The 21354-nt window shown below is 37.6% G+C and overlaps 3 protein-coding genes across 5 annotated transcripts; 1 reads left to right on the top strand and 2 right to left on the bottom strand.

Annotated features, from left to right (window-relative positions):
* Positions 1-765: 765 nt before the first annotated feature.
* On the bottom strand, positions 766-6882 carry LOC145902095 (lysosome-associated membrane glycoprotein 2-like). 2 transcript variants are annotated; one of them, XM_082989953.1, is made up of 6 exons: positions 6752-6882; positions 5950-5979; positions 5565-5800; positions 5117-5282; positions 4778-4939; positions 766-2787 (listed from the first exon to the last, which is right to left on the bottom strand). In XM_082989953.1, the coding sequence occupies exons 1-6, from the start codon at positions 6798-6800 to the stop codon at positions 2648-2650; spliced, it is 783 nt and encodes a 260-aa protein (XP_082846079.1). In that variant the 5' UTR covers positions 6801-6882; the 3' UTR covers positions 766-2647. The 2 variants fall into 2 exon arrangements, with proteins under 2 accessions (XP_082846079.1, XP_082846080.1); XM_082989954.1 differs by lacking the exon at positions 766-2787 and adding an exon at positions 3801-4245.
* LOC145902094 (E3 ubiquitin-protein transferase RMND5B-like) lies at positions 6874-8714 on the bottom strand. The gene is made up of 2 exons (XM_082989952.1): positions 8607-8714; positions 6874-8362 (listed from the first exon to the last, which is right to left on the bottom strand). Exon 2 carries the CDS (start codon positions 8350-8352, stop codon positions 7174-7176), a length of 1179 nt encoding a protein of 392 aa, XP_082846078.1. The 5' UTR covers positions 8353-8362; positions 8607-8714; the 3' UTR covers positions 6874-7173.
* A 714-nt stretch (positions 8715-9428) lies between these two features.
* LOC145901757 (protein ECT2-like) lies at positions 9429-21065 on the top strand. Of its 2 annotated transcripts, XM_082989530.1 has the most exons (19): positions 9429-9673; positions 9926-10012; positions 10871-11050; positions 11121-11318; positions 11512-11677; positions 11978-12135; positions 12449-12563; positions 12784-12908; positions 13129-13276; positions 14865-14983; positions 15286-15474; positions 15829-16036; positions 16964-17156; positions 17649-17745; positions 17806-17962; positions 18209-18321; positions 18666-18859; positions 19347-19632; positions 20136-21065. In XM_082989530.1, the coding sequence occupies exons 1-19, from the start codon at positions 9518-9520 to the stop codon at positions 20370-20372; spliced, it is 3126 nt and encodes a 1041-aa protein (XP_082845656.1). In that variant the 5' UTR covers positions 9429-9517; the 3' UTR covers positions 20373-21065. The 2 variants fall into 2 exon arrangements, with proteins under 2 accessions (XP_082845656.1, XP_082845657.1); XM_082989531.1 differs by lacking the exon at positions 9926-10012.
* Positions 21066-21354: the final 289 nt, after the last annotated feature.

Here is a 21354-nt window from a genome sequence, read left to right as displayed (position 1 = left end):
TTTTTAAAAAAATGCGGGCACTTTTGCAAACGCGTGGCTCGTTTAACATTTTTTAGGGTTGCAAAGGTTTGTTGGGAAACATCGTGGAAAGGGGTTAACATTTTAATACCGTGTTCGGTTTGTTAGGTCGAATCTATACGTTAAGCTTTGGTTTCGCCAAATAAAAGTAATTTGGTGCATCGCTAGTATGTAGTTCACACAATCACGTCAGTAAAAATTTATGTCACAAACGTTTTCACAACAATCCTATGTAGGTTATATATTATTAGGCCTATTTTCAAAACGTGCATTACATCAATCAACTTTGTTGATACAATGCACTTTTTCAACAAAAATTTCGGTAATTTTTAATTATTTAAAGCAGTGGTTCTTAACCGGTAGAAAATAACAGAGCTGTTAGGTAGTTGATTATTTGGCACCGAAAAGGAAGAGAAATATTATATTCTGTATTCACTGTGTGTCGTACACTTATTAACATTTAAATTGTAAGTTTAAAAAGTTAAATACCAGTGGGAAATAAGGATTCTGTTCAAACAAAAAGATGGAAATAAGTGAAAAATGGCGATTAACGCTAAGCAGAACTGCCGACCGCCGCCAAATCGCGTTTTGTAACTAACCTATAATGAGGCATCCACTGTCAATATTAAACCTTGCTCCTTTATCTGAAACACCCTCACTGTCGACTGTTTTTCTCCAACAATACACACTTCTTCCTTGTCATTCGGCACTCGATTGCCCAATAAAAAACATGACACTTGTCCACGGTAGTGTGGGGTGAACGATGGTTTATTTCATAATGCCGACTGTGGCGAAATGAAAGGCATGTGTATATTTTATTACATAGCGAGGTGGAAATACCAGGAAATCCTTTCGAAAACTTGAAGGGTTTCACACACAAAAAGGATGCAAAAAAACACAAAACACACTAATGCACACATAGAAAGAAAACACTATGAGCGGGTTTGTTTGATTGGACAGCAGGAAAAATTTGGTGTTTAATTAGAAAGCAGGAAAAAAGAAAATGCGCTTGCCAGCTCTGTTCGTGCCATTATGTTTATGTGTGAGATGTAAATTTGTCTGGCGCCTAGCTTTTATTGGGGTTTAAGGTGCATGTAAGTTATTTCCTAAAACTAGATTATTTTACTGAAAAAATAACTACACAAGAAAAAACGGTTTTCGTTTTATTGACTACATACATTGGCAAATTTAATCACCTCCCTTAGGCAAAGGTTTTCCACCAATGCATACTACCAACAACAAACAGTGCACAGCTACAGGGTTTTAACGCTTCAACTATTATTGTCATGTCATCACATTTTACAGGGACCTTAAACTTGGTGTGGGACATTGTATGGGATTATTTATAAGTGGAATTGCAAAGACATTGTGTGGTTGATGACCTTTCGTCCAATGCGACTTAAAAAACCTTTGTTTGAATGACTGTTATTAAATTTCAAAATTGCCGCTTTTGTAAAAACGAAAACCCACGCCAAGCTGGTGGTTTGCATTTTCAACATATTTTTAATGTCTATCGTCAACAAACAGAACACGTAATTATATTCGCACGACCTACGTAAGAGAGTAGAAGTGGATGTTATTACGTTGGATTGACGGGATATTGCAAAATATGCAGACTTTAGGTGAAACGTATTTTGAGAAAGGGTAAGTTGGTGACTGTTTAACTAACCGCCAGCACGAGACCCATGTGCCAGTCACGTGGAAACACCTGATTGCGGGGAGTTTTGTTAAAGTGTAACTTCTTTCGCAAAGCGTGTTAGCTGGTGGATGGGCAATAGGTCGTTCAACGCATTGGCATGTTGTGTGCGCAATTACGAACCTCTCCATTGGTGGTAAACCCACCCACACGAATGAACAAAACACAATTTACAGTCTACCGACCAACTACCAACATTCACAGGCGTTGACAAACTCTGCCGTTTGCTGCCTTAAGCGTGCAATTGACAACCGCTGCTACCGACAATGGGACAAAAAAGCATGCTTCGCTTATTACACACCGCACAAGAGTTGCGCAACCATGCAAAACTACAATCAGGCGGCCACCGGAAGAAATTGAGCGAGGTGGTTGCGAAAGCGATTGACAGTCGAAAAAGCGCAGACTTTAGGGCTGGTGGCCAATGGGCGCTAGCTGCTATTTTCGTGCAGCCGAATTCCACTGTGCTGTATTGTTTTACGTCACGTGAAACTGCGTGGGCAGTATTCGTGCGGCATTGCCAACACGGAAGAACAATCACCGAAGACGCGATTGTGAAAAGCATGAGGAAATGTACGAAACGGGCTGGCTGCAATATGGGCATTGTGTTTTGGAGGGTAAAGAACCTTTACTCGGTTTAAGGGAATTAGTTCACGGTGATTTGACAACCAGATGACAGTGCAACGACATGTATGAAATCACAGCTACCTCTCGCTTTGTCAACATTGTGTTTTTTGTAAGCCTGCACCACCGCGTAACAACATACCAATAAAAAACAATCCTATGCTACAAAAGGTGATAACCTGCCATGTTGAAGTAACAGTTTATGCTTTAAAAAGCCTTATGGCGAAATCATGTGTCAAAATAATTTAGGCAACAAAATCAGTGAAAAAATCAGGAATATGCAATTTGCAAGTGATGAATAAGTTTGCCTTCTTACATGGACTCATATCTATGCATGCGTCGCCTGCCAATTAGGTATGCTATAACCACAATTATTATAAGGCCACCCAAAGCACATCCAACTGCTATGGGAATGATAATGTTCTTTGTCATATCCGCAGCGCAAATTTCAGCTATTTGCCAAACAGCGTTAAAATTTGATCATTTGATTTGGATTCGTGCAACAAATTTCCCAAGAAAACAACATTCGTCGGTGTCCAGATTATTGGTGCATTTGTTAGTTAACAAAACAAAACAAACAAAGAAAGGTTTAATATTTACGGACCATTTGATGGAGGTTTCAGATTCATTCGTTTGCCACAACAGGGTCCAAGTCCAATGTTCAATTTGAAAAAAAAAACAAAGAGAAATATTTTAGTTTGGTTCAATACAATGTTTTTTTGAAATATTACAACAACTACTGAAAAACGCTCGGCAAATAAAAATTGGCTGCAAAAGGTGTCAACTAATATGGATGCCATAACTTGTACTTTGAACCACACACACAGCGAACAAACATGTTTTAAGTGTGTACATATCATGTTGCAGCAGTAGCAGACAGGTATTGAGAAAGCAGTGAATTAAAAGATGAATTTTATTTAATTTTGAAAACAAGTAGTTATTTGTGAGAATAAATTCCTACAACAGCCGAACTAAACTGGTTTGTGTCTTTTCATATTCTAGTTATAATAAAAATCCACATCCAAACACCACGCAGAAACACCACAAACATTTATAACACCATTATTTCCAGGTAATAGGGAATTCAGAAATACCAGCCATTAGTGGAAACGTAAAAAAAAACGTCAAATGACCGACAGGTTTGCGAAAGCACAACCCAATGCAAATAGGGCGTTCAATTATTAACAGAACGTTGTGACTGTCACAAGACTGTGCAACGAGACAAACAACCCAACTAACAAAGAACAATTTGCTTTTATCATGTACATGGTATCAAAGATTTAAACCAAGCCCCAAACCAAACACTATTTACCAATGTTTATGGTTTTGTATCTAAAGCTATGCACTAACATCAAGGAGTGGTAACATAATGTTTTGTTGTCTGGATTTTTTCCGAATTGTAATGTGACTTTCTTGGGCACAAACAGAGGTGGCAAGTTGTTGTATGTTTTACCTTTTAAATTACAACGTTTACAATGCATATTTTACACTGAAACAAATCGCGGCATAAACAAATAAAAAAAAACTTAAGAATGTAAGTAGTTTTGTATTGTTACACTAGGGAATTATAAGGCAAAAGGCAATTGCAAAATCTCATAGCTGTGTGGGACACAGCCTTCCAAAAAGCTAACTGGCTTGTCCAGAAAAGTGCAAGAAAACTATTTACCATGTTATGAGACAAACAGTGAAATGTAACAAAATGAGACCAAATTTTGTCACAGAGTTTTGTGAAGGTATTGTTTCCATTTGTGACAGATGTTTTTACGAATTGTTTTAGATTTCCTCGTATCCGTTTCTGCTTCGCCGACGACCAATAATATAAGCTACAACCACTATTACAACAAGTGCTGCAAGCACTGAACCAACTACAATGGGTATGATTGGACTCAAGTCTTTATGGCAGTCATACACTAAAACAAATGGGAGTTCGTTTTAACTGCTATATTTTACATTAATGTTCAAGCATTTTTTTGACAATAACTGTTCTTTATTGTATGTCCACAAGTAATTCTTAATCAAGTGGTTTATAACAGCATTCTTATTAGCCCCTAAATAAACTTAAACATTGGGTTTTGTTAGCCATGCCAAACCATGATTGTTAATGCACACACAAAACTGGATGATGATTTAAAGACTAAGTTTATTGCAAGTAAAATTTACATATCTATTAAACTACTTTTTTTGCTATACCCCCAGACAGGCAATTTTGAAAACAGTCAGACCTCGTTATTCGGAAGTCGGAACAACAGGAAGCCCTGACTATGCAATATCAAACGCCTATAAAAAGGTATTTCTTTCTGTTCTTACAAATTTTGTTAACTTTGATACAATGCCAAGCTGTCATAATTAAAAGTGGTCCGAATTAGCGAGGCCTGACTGTACCATGAGGTCCATATTCACTTGTTTAGAATTTATAGTTAAGTTCAAACATAAAACACAAACCTGTTCCAAATTTGTCATCTTTAACCAGGAAGGGTTGAAATTGTACACTTGTGTCATACATAGTAACATTATTATTTAGAGTAACTGTAATGCCTGATGTACAACGATAAGATGCCCCCAATGCAGTTTTTCCGATTTGTTTTCCAGTGGTGTTTGCATCAACTACAACCACAGATAAAAAAACTTCAAAATGTGCAGCTTAAAACATTTTTAATATGTATATGAAATGGGTTTATCTTGTTTATGAACAGCATATAACTTTAGACAGCTAACTTTGTCACATAATCTTAGTTGACTTCCTTAACATCATAAACAGTCAGAAACCATCCTTTTACAAACCATTATCAACATGTGCTTCCACAGTATCCAAATAAAAAGATTTTGTATCATTCTTGAACAACAACATAAACCAGTTTTCCTTTCCAAAATTTACATACAGCTTTTCACATGTGCATTTTGATGCGTCTGCCTTTGCGTCATCTCCAACAACCACTGTTTTTTCACCCTGAGAAAAGGAGAGTCTATTTGGTTAAATGTTACAAAATCTCAGCAAGTGAAAATTGGTTTGTGTCTAACTGGACAAGTTAGCTGAAGCATGCTTAACAAATTACCAATTAAAAATTAATTTTTTTTTTTTTGACATTGTTTTTTTTTTGTTATCTAAATGTAACTTATAATCACTATGTTGTATAATTGTTACTGACACCGATTAATGTAGAAAATATAGTTGGATAAAACGTGATAACACCACATACGTTGCACAAAATTTTCACATAAAAACACTTACCACAGCAAACTTTGTGGCCATGGTGACAAGCAAGCAGGTTTCATTTTTACTGTTTTTGTATCTGTAGGTGTTAGTTTTAATAGTAGGAGCTGTAGTGGTGGGTGCCTGTGTTGTAGTTGCAGATGGTGTTGTTGTATCTGAGGGTGTTGTCGTGTCTTGTCCAGTGGTAGATGGTGGTGTAACTGTCTCCGGGACATTGGTCGAGGTATTATTTTGTGGTGCCTCTGTGGTCATTCCTTAAACAAGCAGGTTTACAATTACTGACACATAAAAAACATTATTTCTTATTTTATTAACTTTTTAAAGGCCCTTGTGGAGAATACACCAAAATTTTTTTGCAAACACAGCCCACTTTTTACAAATAGCATTTGTATATATATATCACCTGTTGTATCGTCCTGTCCAAACGTGGTTACTGCAAAGTAAAAAAACTTGTGATTGCCATAGGAATATTATATAATTTTGTCAATGCAAAAAATTTAAATACTGAATCAAGTCTTAATTACTTTATTATTAAGTTTTGTTAATTGAAATCTTAAAATCTACATGGATTTATCATTGACTCCACAGCATAAGAAGATTCATATATTATTATACATATTGTTGGTATACGGGAACCACAATATTGTTTAGTTTTGGTGATTTTGGAGATAATCATCTTGGGGGTGGTGCAAGTCTAGATCTAGATCAGTTTATTTAAATCCATTTTATTTTAAATTTTGATTGCAATGAAATCAGGAATAAATTGTTGGCACACTGATTTTTGGGATTTGCAATGCAAGTCTTTTAACTCACCAACATCGCATGTTTTTTTAGGCTGCGTCAATTCTTCATTAGAAACTGTTTTTCAGATGAATAATTGTGGACATGAGTGTAGTCTTTTTCTTTGGTCTGTTCTCACAGCATGTCAAATAATAGGACTCTACAACTGCACCCTTGGCACACATTGCCATTTGTTCACACTAAACTGTTGACAACCTTTCCTGTTACATATCTGACACCTCTGTACATTCTGATGGAGCTTTACATTGTGCAACAAACACAAACATTAGCATTTATATGTACAGTAAACTTACCCACAACATAAAATTTTTGTTATAGAAGGGGGGCAAATGTCCATAACATCGTTATATATACATAGATATAGGGAGAGGTAGAAAATAAGCATGAACAGTTAACAGACATACCTGAGATTGCCAGAACACCCAGTAAGATTGTCAACTTGAATCCACCCATACTGCAAATCACTTCTCCAATAATTGGTACACAAACAACTTACCAAAGTTACCTATGTAACACAAAATTCCTAGAATGGGACAAAAAACAATGCTTTAGCCACAAGAGCTAATGTGAAAAAAGCAGGTCACTGTGTATAAACTATCTTATGCAAAAAAAAATGAATAAGACACGTACACATAACTGCTAGCAACATATATTGCAATCATACAATTTCAACAGTTTAACCGGAACACCGAATTTGTTTTTCATTCTATAAAACATATTTGTGCAAGAACAAAAAATATGGCAATCTATAAACACAGAAAATACTTTTAAACACAGAAATGTTATTGTACTCAGTAGGTAAATTACAACAATAATTGGCCTAAAACTAGAAATGAATTTCTTTTGCATCGTTTGGTGACTGTTCTACAGGACAGTATGGGCATTTGACTTTAAAACCGGACACTAGTTTGGTTAAGGCATCCTGTGAAATCACATGACCACAAACAAGACGAAGTGGGGGATTTTTAACAGTAGTTGATTGTCGCAAAATTGGACAAGCAAACACAGAATGGTACTGCTGGGAGCTGTCTAAGTCTATGTCAATTGGGAGTTCATCAATGTTTGATAAAATACCAGAGCACTGACGCTGCTCTATAACTGATTTTATAGCCAGAAGAGCTGGTAAAGCTTGACAACCTGCACTAAAACTTGACATGAGGGGGCTTTCGACAGACATACCCATCATGCGATATGAATCCTGAGCGAAGGATTCATGAATTTCTTTCCAAACCTTGTCAGTTAGAAAGTCAGCATATGGGGAATTTGCTAAGCCTTGTCTGAGGTATAAGAAACAGCCCATAAGTTTTTGAATCTCCCTATTGTGTTCAGGAACAAACCGCTGGAAATGTCGTGCATATTGTAGGGCTGCTAGTTGTTGTGATGGACCTTGCTTTATAAGTTCAATGAATTTTACCCTGTGTAACTTAAACCCAAGGTCACTTTTTACCATCAACAGTCTTTCTTGATTTCGTTGAACCCAATCTAATGCATGGTCAACTTCCTTGTTCTTTAGGCTGTGCAAAATTTCGTTCATTTCAATAAACGGTTTCCGCCAATTTTCATCCATTTCAAGTGCACCCTCTCTGACAATACTCTCAGCAATGGTGACAGATCCTTGTCGGTACATGTGTTCACATATTGCAGTGCTAAGTACCTTTCGCTGTGCTTCACCAGAAAGAATGTCAGGCATGTTAACGGAGCTACAGTCAGCATCAAAGTTTTTCTCCACCGACTTTCCCACTCTTGAAACGCTACTGTGCAAATCCTTGTGCTGAGAAGACAGTTTTTGCCCTGAAGTCCTGATTTGTTTGATATGTTGGAGGAAAAGCATTCGCTGTGAAGGCAGCAGAATGGAGCCTGTGTCAGCTTGCATTAACTCTCCACGCAGTTTTGAAACTTGGTCTTGAAGTTGCTGAAGTGTTTGATTGTTCTGTCTGCTATGTGTTTCATACTTAGCAAGCAGTTTGTCAACATCCTTTTCTGTGTTGAAACAACCTTCCATCATCTATTTTGACCTGTAAACCAAATTATAATTTTTGTAAATGATGTTCTGCATATATTTTGCACCCAGGTTGTATAAATTGTAACATTAAAAAAATTAAAAGTGCTTTATTATAATACAAACTTTAGCTTTGACAATTTCCATAGGCCTACACAAAGTAAAAATTGCAGTTTGTTATTTGATTTGTTCTTTGTTGCAATAATAAAGTTTTTTTTATTTCAATTTAAAAACCACGTACGTAAAAAACACTTACTTACCACCAACCACCACTAATTAATCTTCTCTTTGACGAGCTGACTGTAAAGAGTCATTAGTTGCAAATTTCGGACTAAGATTTTCTCTTAGGCTCTGAAACGAGTGTGACGCAACAATGGGTGCAGGTCACGAGACAGGCGAAAACTGAAGTGTTGTCTTTGTCGTGAATCAGGGTGAAAACAAACGAAACAAAAATTTTTTTTGAATGCACACATTTTAATTTTTGCAACCTACATAATAACATAGTAAAGTAAAGTAGCTCAAATGTCCTTGGAACCTTACCTGTTAATTTTTCTAGCCAGTGTCTGATTTTCTGCATGTTTATCGTCCAGTTAGTTACTTCTTGCACAATCCCTTTATTTGCGAATGGTTGACAATACTGAATAGTTTTAATACAAAACCACTAATAATTTAGTGTATTGGACATATATTCGAGCAAATGGATTAGTTTTTACGCCTTAAAGGTCTATTTAAATCAGTAAAAGTAAAATGGTGGCCTGAATTTCAAAATGTCACGCTTCAGCAAGTCACGTGATGTTAACAACCAATCACAAATCTCAACCAAAGGGCACGAAGTTCGATTTCGAACAGTGTTTTGGCTTCAGGGTTAAGTTTCATTGAATAAAGTGACAGTACTTTATATTTTAAAGAATTGTAAGTTTTGTTTTTGTGGTACTGAAATAGTTTAATGATTTTTATGGGGTTAATAATGTTTGAATTTGAATGTTGGTGCAGTTGCTGTAAAAATGGCATCGTTTTTAGATGTGTTTGCTTGCCTTAAATAACAAAGGAATTGCTTATGTTTGTAAAGTTTAGGAATCACGGATAATTATGAGAATTAGCTTGTCATTGTAATAAAACCGAAGTTCAATGCTGTAAACAAATTAGCAAGTTTTTCTATCAACATCGCAACATGAACGGTGTATCTGAACAAAGTATAAAAACCTTGTCCTCAACAAGCAATTCTGATGCAAGCTCAGACTTGAGTGTTCGACATGCATCGATTGAAACGCGAGTTTGTTTAGTGGGAAATGTAGCTTCAAATGAAAGACTGAAGTCAATGTTAAAGGTAAGGAATATCCCATCATTTCCATATTAGCCTAAATATCATGTTGCTTTTCGGGTGCATTGAAACATTCAAGGTTATAGTTGTATATGTTTAATATATATATAGTTATGTACAAAGCGTTTAACGTTTGAAGCGTAATTTAATAATATTAGTAAAATTAGGGTTCTTGATGTAGTGTATTCAGTTTTAGTATTCTTTGTGGTATGTTACTGACATGTCTTTCTTATTTTAAATTTTTCCTAATAACTGAAGAATGTCAAGCAAATGGAACTCCTGGTTGTTCAGATTTTCAAACAGTCAGTTGGTAAACCAAAGTATAAGCACTCGATTATAAATATGGTATGTTACCGAGCAACCTGCATCAAAGTGGCTGCGAAACTTCACTAAACCCATTAACACCTTTTTCAACCAGCAAGAAATTAACTACTTTCTACAAATTATGCTGCCAAACTAGTGCTTGTGACGTTTAATACTGCAAAACGTTTAATACTGCAAACTCACCCTCTTGTCCAGTGGTTATCAACCTATTTTTCTGTAAAACTGCAAGAATGGAGCATAATTGTAAAGCAACTCAATGTGAAATTTGTGTTGCACAGCAAGTTTTAGCACATGAATAGGATTGTTGTGACTTAAAGGGCAAGGTTGAGAATCACTGCACTTGTATATTTATTTACCCGCTGAATTTATTTATTTACTCCCAGTTATCTGAAATGTTGAATGCAGCTTCATAAAGCCATCTATGCACTCTGTGACATTTTTTGTTTAAAACGTTTTACAAGTATATATATAATAATGGTTATCATACCATGGCGCAAAAAGGGCTTTTATATTTAGTAATACTCGACCACATTTAAACTTAATTTACAGCATATAATCGTGGAAATTCCCCCAAAATTTGAGACCCTTACTTAAAGATTAATAAAATGGAAAAAATATGGGTGGATATCTATCCCAAATAGTTACGTTTCCAGATGTTCTAACTGCATAAAACAAAAACTTGCCCCAGAGCAAAATTGAAAACATGCATGTATTCTAAAGTTCATTTAATCGACTGGTGCAAAAGCATAAATTTTGGATGTATGTGCAGTGCAGTCCCCACAATCATAACACTAGTTGTCTGCATGAAATAATTGGTCCGCACATTTGGAAAGAGTCTGAGCACTACACCTTGAAACAAGTTTTGTTGTGGGGTTTTAGGATCTAAAGATTCCTTACTTGGTATCCACTGATGGGAAAGAGTATGAAGATGAAGACCCACAATATGAGACCATCTTTATTCTGCAAGATTTCGAAAGTGATAACTTCAAACGACTAAAGAAAACTGACAACAGAATACTTGGACCACCAGTCATCAGCACTATAGCAGCTACTAAAGAGGTTTCCATAGCTTTCTTGCAAGTTTGTCACTCAGAAATAAATACATCTATACATGATCTTTCTGTTACAGCCCTTGCCATATACATCAAGGCCACTGTATTGCACTTGCATGCAAGGCCTCAACCTCTGTTTTACCAACTTCAAAACCAAAGAACATCTTGCACACCTGGTTACTTTGTGTCACTACATGGGTGCTTGCATTAGAAAGGACATGAGTTCTAAAATTGATTTTCTTGTCACGAACACTCTTCATGGTCCAAAATACAGGGTATGTAAAATTATAACCGAGGTTTCTGAACCTTCACAAATGTAAAACATAAAAAAACATTGTCCAACTATGATATGTTAACATAAATATATATTTCATGGAAGATTTCATCAATGCAAAAGTAGCACAAGTGGCAAGTTATTATTTTCTAAAAAAAACAAAAGATTGTTAATTTTTAATGTGTATATTATAGACTGCTGTCAGTCTTGGAACACCTGTCATGAAAGAAGAATGGATTCACAGATGTTGGGCTTCAAAAGATCAAGAAACTCCCTATCGTGCAACTGATGAAGAGTTTTTGTCTCCGTGCAAGTCAAAGCCTTTCGAGGGATGTACTCTCAGTTTTTTGGGATTTTCAGGTGTTTAATTTAACATTTTAAGGAAATTGGACACAAAATCATTGTGTTTATGTCCAACTATAATAATATTGTAGTATATATATTGTTTTTAAAAACATATGCTCGACAGAAGTTAGATTATTAGATTTTGTATGCCAAAGTTAATTTAAAATATATACCCGACATTGCAAATTTTTATTATATGTTTAACTCTAAAATCTTCATAATATATTTAATGCGTGATATAAAATGAAGTAAGCAGTGCAAGTTGTAGTTTTTCTAAGTTGTATCTGCGTTGAAACTTTACTTGATCATTGTCAGAACAAGAAAAAGCTCATATGCAGGAGCAAGCCAAACAACAAGGTGGCAATGTTGCTGAAGTTGGTGATGGTTCTTGTACTCATCTGGTGGTCGAAGAGTCCTCTGTGGATTCACTTCCCTTTGAACCTACGGGAAAACTATATATATTAGTACAGGAGGTTGGTTGTAAGTTCTTCTACATGGACAATTGCAACATTTTTTAATTAACCGAAAGAGCATTTTACAGTGTTATTTTCAAGTTTCACCAAATTAAACTAGAAAAAACATAGTTAGGTTGTCTATACGAACTCCCAACATGCTGCCCTAAATCAAGAATTTCAAAACAATAATTGAATTTTATTTAAACGTCAAAATCCAACTTTAACATTGATGCTACCGATAATTATATGTTAGGAATTTTTTTTCTGTGACAAGAACCTGTAAGGAGTTTTATTTTTACATATTACTGATCACCTTGACCTTGCTCTACAGTGGTTCTGGGGAAGCATCCAGATAGAGGCAAAAGCAGCAGAATCAATGTACTTGTTTCAAAAAGTTGAATATCCAAAGATGTTAACTAGAAGTTCCACTACGTCCTCACTGTTGGGTACATAATTAGCATGTCGTTCATTCTAACACCTTACCAAGCTTAAATAATTTGCTATTTCTTCCATATACCAAGGTTTTTTTTTTAATTATTTCTGTTTTGTACTTAGTATAAAACATGTTATGCAAAGGTTCCATTTAATATTGCGTACCCTTTAAAGCGAGGAATTTTAGTATATTATGGGTATGAGGTTGTCACCACATCCACCCATGTTTTACAGGAACTCCCAAGTGGAGAGGTTCCACCACTGCTTTGGCATCCAAGTCACGTGGTTCGTCAGGGAAACATTCGTTCTCAAGAAAACGGTCAAGACTTCGAGAGGAAACACTTGCTAAACTAGCTCAGGTGTTTACAAAATCATTTTCAACCACATTAATTTGACAGTGATGGTTATTGCACCATATTTAGTGTTCTTTATACACAACATAGAATCAAATTTAATTAAGTTCTATAAGATAATCTCAAGAACTTCGAAATATTTTTTTTTTTTGAATAAACAACCATTTTTCGGAAAGTATATATTTTGGTACCAACAAACTAACATCAGAAACGCAATAAATTTCAGGATAGCGACGATGGAGGTCGGCTGCCTCCACGCAAACGTCCTTCCACCGATACTTCAGCTTGCATTCCTGATTCTATGCTGGACATGTCTAATAACACAACGGCAGCAAGTGTTATGTCCCCACAAACACCCGATAACGTGTACAGAGGTAATATACACAGTTCGTGGTTAACCGGATCTGAAAACGAGCCCTCAACATATTTAGTCACGTAGTTTAAACTGAATTTTATGGGTCGACCCTGTACATTTGGCGATCATGTTTTAAGTTAAAGAGTAAACACATTTCAAGATTAAATGTCCGAAAAATGTTTCAAATAATGTTAGATTATAAATATCTGGCAAGAAAAGCAATTGTGACGAAATGTGATCAAATTATGACTCAAAGTCAAACACGGAAACAAATTTAATATTGGCATTTCCAGGAACACGTATATACACACTAATTTCACCATAAATTTTGTTCAAAGAGAATGACCTAAAGTCAGTTCAAATGCTGTAACAAAAGGCTTTGTTGCGTTCAGATGCAACTGGGTACTTTATGCGATTGCGGAGTGGCCTAACTGTAAAAAAATCGGCAAGAACTCGAAAGAAACAACACGAAGGCAGACGCAGACAATCAATTTGTGAAACAGAAGATAATCAGAACAGACGCCATTTAAATTCGCCACTTCCAGGCACACAGAGAGTGATTAGAAAATTGTCTATAGATGAAAGTTCATTTGACAGCCCGGAAACTGTAAGATTGAGAAGAAAACGAAAAAGCCAGGAATGGCCTCACGCCAAAGGTTAATGCAACCACTTGTAGCAGTTTTCAGTATTAGGACATTTAGCGAATAAGATATAAGTTGAAAAGATAGTGCAAAATATAAAAAAAAGGTTGTGCTTAAATTTTTTTCCATTTACAAAAACTACTGAAATAATTTTTTGTGCCATTTTTATTCGCCGCCGATGAGACAAAATAATGGTCATGCTTTATTTCTTCTAAATGATAAATATAAAGAATATAGTGTTACGAAGTACTGAGCTATGTGATGTCGCAGTGAATTAGTACGTATTTTGATTCCAAAAACTAACTTCGCATTTCGAATTATGAAGGTACCCTGTCTCCCATTTTTAAAACACCTGTCGGAATCCCTCCATGCAAAAAATCATCCAACAAAAAAACAGCTACCAGTGAACGTCCACAGTGCAATATTAAACGAAGAAAAACTCTTCGGAGGTTGAGCTTGTTAGTGACAGGACAGAAAAGTTCTCTCCCACAGAGTTCAGCGGAGAATTCTCTATCAGAAATTGACGAGGAAAGTTTGAACAAGAGTTTTTCGAGTAGTGTGGCAGAACTTGAAATTAGTGACAACGATAGAGATGATGCTCTTAAAGGTAATATTTGTGCGGTTTGACCAGGAGTGGATTAAATGAACAATTAAATATCGATTGACATATGAAAGCTATATTGCAGTAAGTGAGCAACATATACAGGGAATGTTTCGACCTAGTAGGCCTTAGCAGTGAAACTTTGGTAACTTCAATGTTATGTTTTAATTTGCATTGTAGTAATCGTAACAACCTTGAAGATAGACTGACAAAATTTTGAAACGACTATCGACAATAGAATTTTTATCACAAAACTGCAACCTTAGTTGTAATGCATTTAGATTTGAGCATTATAAAATAGTTGCTCTGTATTTAGGTTGCTGTTATAGAAACCGTTTGCCATCTTATATATTTCAAATCTGTAGAAAAGGTTGCGAGCCCTAAAGCAAAGCAGCCAGCACCGGTTTCGGCGAGGTATCAGGTTGTCATGGAACTTCTACAAACCGAGAAAAACTACGTTGGGATTCTCCAAACTATTCTTAACGTAAGTTATTGTTTTATTCTGTAAATAGCCTCTCCTATTTCCACTTTAAACGATGAATTGTGCCATGCAATTTACGCTTTCCAAAAAAATGTGAACACAACAACAAACCCTTGATAAAGTGTTCTCTGAAGAGCAATATTGTGATGGAGGTTCGTTGGATAAAAACTAAAAAAAAATCATCAGAAGAGCTTTTTGCGTTATTTAACATGCCTGGCAGCGTCAGCAACAAACAGTTTCAAGTGTTTTCCTTTTTAAATTTTGTTAGTGATTTTACAGCCTACGAGTAAACTTCTCTTCAATAGTTATTCAAAAAACCGCTGGACGATCCGAACCAGCCGGGAGGTCCGATATTAGCAGGGGAAGATATGAAAGCTATCTTCAGCTCGTTGCCCGATATCGAGTTCGTCCACAGATCGATGAGCGGCGATCTTGACTTGATCGCCAAACAATGGAACGAACTATCTTGTGTCGGCGATCTCGTCCTCAAATACGTAAGAATACCCAGACATGTTAACATTCGGTACCAAGAAAGTTTGTCACCGATCCCTTGTAACTGTTGTGATAAACTTCTAGTGCAAAACAATTCTAATCTTCGATACGAAATGCGATCGTCAGGCGGCTAAACTGATGAAAGTAACCAACTTCACATTCACTGCATTAAGATTTTGTGTGCGAAATCACGTCGTGTCAAACAATGTAAAGTATTGTGTATAAGCTGCAGACAGATGGCCACTGTTTCGACCTAAAAGGTCTCATCAGTGCAGCTGGTGTCACTATAAGACGACTTTGCTGACCAAACGGCCAATGTAAAGTATGATTACTAATACATATTAACATTGTTGAAGACGGAGGATTTCGGCAAGTGTTATCCTCCCTTCGTCAACTTCTTCGAAGTCAGTGTTGAAACAATAACAAGATGTGAGTCAAGATCATCTCGCTTCCACGCATTCCTCAAAATCAATCAAGCGAAACGGGAGTGTGGGCGTCAAACTCTGGCCGAACTTCTCATCAATCCAGTCCAACGTGTGCCAAGGATTATTTTACTTTTGCAGGGTAAGTGTAATATACTAAACCAAAATCTAAACTTACAGCAATAAATTTAAAAGAACTGTCCTCGTTTCGACTCCCGTCCGGCGAGACTTAACCCCTTACATTGCTTACAAGCACAGACGAAACGTCGGTTGTAGTAAAATCTCGTAACTTTGTGCCAGAACGACAGTTCTTTAAAATTATTATGCCTGGCATCAACAGTATTACTTAAATCAGTGCTTCCCAACCAGTGGGTCGCTACCCATTGGTGTGTCAATGGGTCGCGAAGCTATTTCAGGTGGGTCGCGAAACATTTCTAAATGTTACAGTTTTTTTTAGATCACATTTGGTCATATCTCATTGTGGGTCGCACTGCACAACAAAACTTGCATTAAAAGTAGGTCGCGAACTGAAAAAGGTTGGGAAGCACTGACTTAAATCCATTAAGTAAAACCCCTTGCATAAAGGAACGCAATACTGGTGAAATGAAAGCTACACATCTAACGTCCGTGGACCCCATTTCCCATGATTTTGTGGACATGTATTTGGTGGCGACCCTATATAAAAAAAAGTATTATTGTTTAGAAAAGCTCATGTGGAGCCTTAGACCAGTGATTCCCAGCCTTTTTGTGGTTACGTATAACTTGGAGGTAAACAATTTCGACGCGTACCACCTAGTTGAGTGTTACAAGAGAAACCTATGGGATGAAATAACGATCATTTACAATTTTTTTTAACTGTAACTGGATCCGCAAATTACGAAATGGCGCTCGCGTACTACCTGGAATGCCGTCGCGTACCACTGGCCGGGAAACACTGGCTTAGAGGTCCATGGACCCACAGCGCTGAACAAAATAGCCTCTTTCTGTATAATTTACTATTTATCTACTTGTTCTCACTGCATTTACTTGCAACAAATAGTCGAAGACGGTTCTTATTGTTACGTCACAGACTTAAAGAAGCACACTGAGAGGGAAAACCCGTCGCATCCTGACGTGCAGAACATTCAGGCTTCTATCGACGCCCTCAAAGTGGTGATGACGCACATTAACGAGGACAAACGCAAAACGGAGTCGCAACGTCAGATATTCGATATCGTTTATGAAGTGGACGGGTGCCCCCCGACCATTGTTTCGTCACATAGGTTGGTGGATGCTGTGCTCTGTGCGTATCAGTATCAGTAAAACACTTGTTGGCACCGTTTATAAGAAAATTAGTAATGAGAGGACACGTTTTACGGATCTATTCGTAATTCTGATAATAAATAGACTGACACATACTGTTGACAACATTCACATCTTTTATTTATGCAATCATAAAATATGTCATTATTTTCAACAGTATGGGTCGGCCTCTATATTCCTAATAATATTGGTTTATTGCAATAGCTGACAAAGTTACCTGCGACGTTGGTTGTTAGTTGATATATTGTGACATACGACTGATGATGTAAGTTGTATGGGATATTTTATCTAAACCACGTTTTTGCAAAATTTTATTTATTTCTCGTCTCAGTAAAAACCCCATGTTCAAATATTTATTTCTAAGACTTTCATCAAAAAACTTTCAATCAAGTGCCAGCAACACCCTGTTAGTATATAAGCTGCCATCCCGCAACATTTCTTCATATTTGCAGACAATTCGTGGCGAGAGCTGAAATGTTAGCCGTGGATGACAATCTGTGCAGTAAAGGCGACCACATCAGCCTCTTCATATTCTCGGACTGTGTTGAAGTGAGTCCTGCGCTTCCACGCACATCGTCTCGTACTGACTCGTGTGTTTCCTTCCCACAGATCGCCAAGAGAAGGAGAGGCGTGAAGGGGAATTCCCTCAAGAGTCCAAACGTCCACACCAGGCCGCCAACGTCATCATCTGTCCGTTGTCTGAAACACATCAAGCTGATGTCACTCTCGCACATAAAGAAGGTCGTCAACATTAATGACTCAGAAGGTGGGCAAAGCAATTTGTTAGCGATCCTATGTATGTAGAGTCGTTTCTTGATGTTTTGGCTACAAGCCTCATTTCTATTGAATATCCGGTTTGTGACGAAAAAGTAACTTTTTAGAATGTTAAAACCTTTTTTACCACACTGGAATTTGAACCCGCGTTATTGTGAGTGAATCTCCCGATTAGGTTTTTCGACATACAGGTCTTCCGCTTCAACCGATCCAATCTCCCAAATCCATTGTTTTTCAGATTGTCAAAACGCTGTTGCTCTCTACTGCCGCACACCGACCGATTCCCAGGATTGGTTGTACACGTTTAAAGTTCTTTTCTGTTCGGGTGATACGAGCCAAAGTGCTAAAGAGGTTGGTTTATATGACCCCCATAAAAAGCCTAATTTCCCGATTCATTCAACTTCTTCCGGTGAAAAAGCAACAAATATTACATTAACTGGTTGTCAAAACCTATTTGCAGTTGCAATTGTTTCCCACGACAGCTACAAAAATGGCCTCTTTTTTGCTTAGTTGAGTGAAGTTAAAGTACTGACCATATTGTTGCTTAGTTGGTGATCAGAGAGAGAATTTGTTGGTTTTCTCAAAAGTTTAACATTATTTATTCATGAAAACATACAAAACGCAGCATAGTAAAATATATCTCGGTGATCTACAACTGCGAACGAATTGACGTTATTTTCACCCAACTTCTCCAGGACCAAAATTCAAACAAAGAAAATAATCAACAAGCAGACGACAACGGCAAGAGCTTGTTGCTGAAGTTGTTGGCCAAACATCGAGCGAACACAGTTTGCAAAGCAGTGGATGAGAACTTCGTGTGTACAGTGAACCCACATGAACTCGACGTGTGTACTGCTGACCTGGGTTCCACCCTTGGTAGAGCTGTCAGGTGCGTACGAACTATCATGGACATTTTGGTCCGGTTGGTGTTTACGTTATTGGACAATAGGTTACAAAATCGTATTGTGGGACTGCAGTGTTATGAATGGATTTCCACGACTGATGTTTCAAATAGTATCTCAGTTCGCTGCGATTGACAGCCTATCAGAGTAACTTAGTTTAATTGGACCCACTTTAGCCTAGTGATATATTTCAATATATGTAAGCAATAAAGCTGGCAAGCAATTGATCGTTCCGCGGACAAGATCGTCGTATAGTCAGAATGACAACTAATAGGTCGAAACAGTGACCCTGTCTGTAGCTCACTTAATACACTTCGTTCCATTAGGGGGACTTAAAAAGTTACAAAAAATACAAATTGTCACAGTACCGCAACTTACACTATAAAAGTTACGTTAAAATGAAAGCATTGTTTTAATTTATCCAATACCACAAGGTTTACAACCCGCTTCAACCACATTTGTACATCTTCGCAGGGCGGCCAAGAAGTCGAGTCGCAAGCTGACCCGGGCTTTCTCGTTCAGTCGCACTCCGCGGCGGGTCGTCCAGCGGGCGGTCACCATGCTCAGTCCTTCCCAGCAACTTCCACCCACAGGTCTCAGCCGAGCAGACAGCATCACGTCACGTGATCTCATGGATACCGAGGACGACCAGAACGAGGGCACGTCATCTGGACTCACGCCAAGCATGAGTGTTACGAGTTTATGCACACCACAGAGGGACCGAAGGGGAAACAGGCTTCCAAGCACCTCAAGTTTGCAGGTATTGAACGGCGGTGTATCCTCGGAACAGAAGGGTGTTAGGAGGAAGCTGCGTGACTTGGATCGCAGCTTTGGTGCAAGTGTTGCCTCTCCCGTGTTAAAACGCAAAGCGACTTCTTTTAAGGGCAAAACTTGAGATCGTTTGGTTGTTTGACTTTAACGCACTTCTTATGTGAAGCAGGGCGGTGCTCATTGCGCCGTGTTTAGTTTAGTTTAAGTGGACACCACTGCGCTGGAGAACGTAGAACAATTTGGAAAAAAAACATTTATATAATCTAATTGTATCACTTATTGCGATAGAAACAACATTATATCTCAAATTATTGCATGGTTTGATTTGTTACTTTAAACTGCATGACACGCTGTCAACACTGTTTGAAAACACTCGTTTTTAAAAAGCACCTAACCGAAGGTTTTGTTTTTTCTTTTCTTTCCAATCCACAACCACCGTGTGGCGTGACGTGTATTTATGTCGTCACCGTGATATCACATTGATGACGACAGTACGACGAGCTGGAGAACGTACCGCCACCGTCATATCGCAACACCAACCTTAAACCGTCCGTCAGCACCTTGACCCTTGCGAGGGCACCATCGGCAGCTGACAGACACGATTTTCCTGCGGTTCCAACCCCTCCAACCCGTCGGCGCAAAGTTGGTACCGCGATAAAAGCTGCAACGGTGGCCTTCGGTCGGAGCGGGTCCTTCCGGCGTCGGGTGAAGGTGGAAACCATGCTGTGATTAGTGTGGGTTGAGCAAGGAAGAGTTGCTGTGTTGATGGATAATATTTTTGCTTCCAGTTGTGTTCGCGTGCAGTTTTTTTTGTGACATCACCACTTTCCTGACACGCTGAAAAAAATCACCACACGGTTTGGGGAAATATAAACATGTCATTCATCGGTTGGGACGGTAGTTTTAATGGAAATGATGATAGCGGCTGCGCAGCATGTTTGACTTTCACAAACAAAGACCCTGCTTCGCATTTGGAAAATTGTTGTTTGTACAAATTTCTGGAGGATTGTTGCTCTGCCCTGTGCGTGTTTATGTTTTGTGTCAAACGAATTTCTTTCTTTGTTTTGAGGTAGTGTTTTATTCTTCAAAATGCGCAACTACTTGGACTGTTCTCATTGTTAAATGCTGCCAAGGTTTAAATGTGCTATTTTAAATATATAACTGCCCTCTTATTCTTACAATATGTGTAAAAACTCGACTGAAACAATTTTTGGGCGCTTAACGTTTTCAGATTTCGTTTCAAGTCCGACCTCTATCTCCTAATCTCTTATTTATTGCATGCCAACTAACCCGGTTTTGGCGCACTAACTTAACTGATTGCTTCACTGCTTAACAAATGGCAGTTCGTGCTGGGCATCGAGCGACTCTACTTGCATTGCGTTCGATTTTTCACAGCGGACAATAAGAGAGGTTTCTCTAGCTTTTTTTCTTGTGATTATTTAGTGGAAGGTACAGCTTGAGTTTGACTTTTAGCTGCTTTCATGGCAGGGTTGCGTGAAAGTAGAATCACGTGGAAAAATTCCCACGTTTCAATTTGATTGGAAATATTCACCTAAGAAATATACAACATTATATCTCAAAAGCATTCGTCTACCTAAATTGTGCTGCATATCAAAATTATCGAACGAAATGGCGACAGGATATATGCTACATACAGTGGAGATTGTCTGCAAAGGAAGGTGTTATGGTGTGAGTGCTCGGTTGTTTTGCC

Source organism: Ascidia mentula, chromosome 5, assembly GCF_947561715.1.
Source record: "Ascidia mentula chromosome 5, kaAscMent1.1, whole genome shotgun sequence".
NCBI lineage: Eukaryota > Metazoa > Chordata > Ascidiacea > Phlebobranchia > Ascidiidae > Ascidia > Ascidia mentula.
The sequence above is the reverse complement of the archived record's forward strand: the minus strand, read 5'-3'. Positions and strand labels throughout refer to the sequence as shown.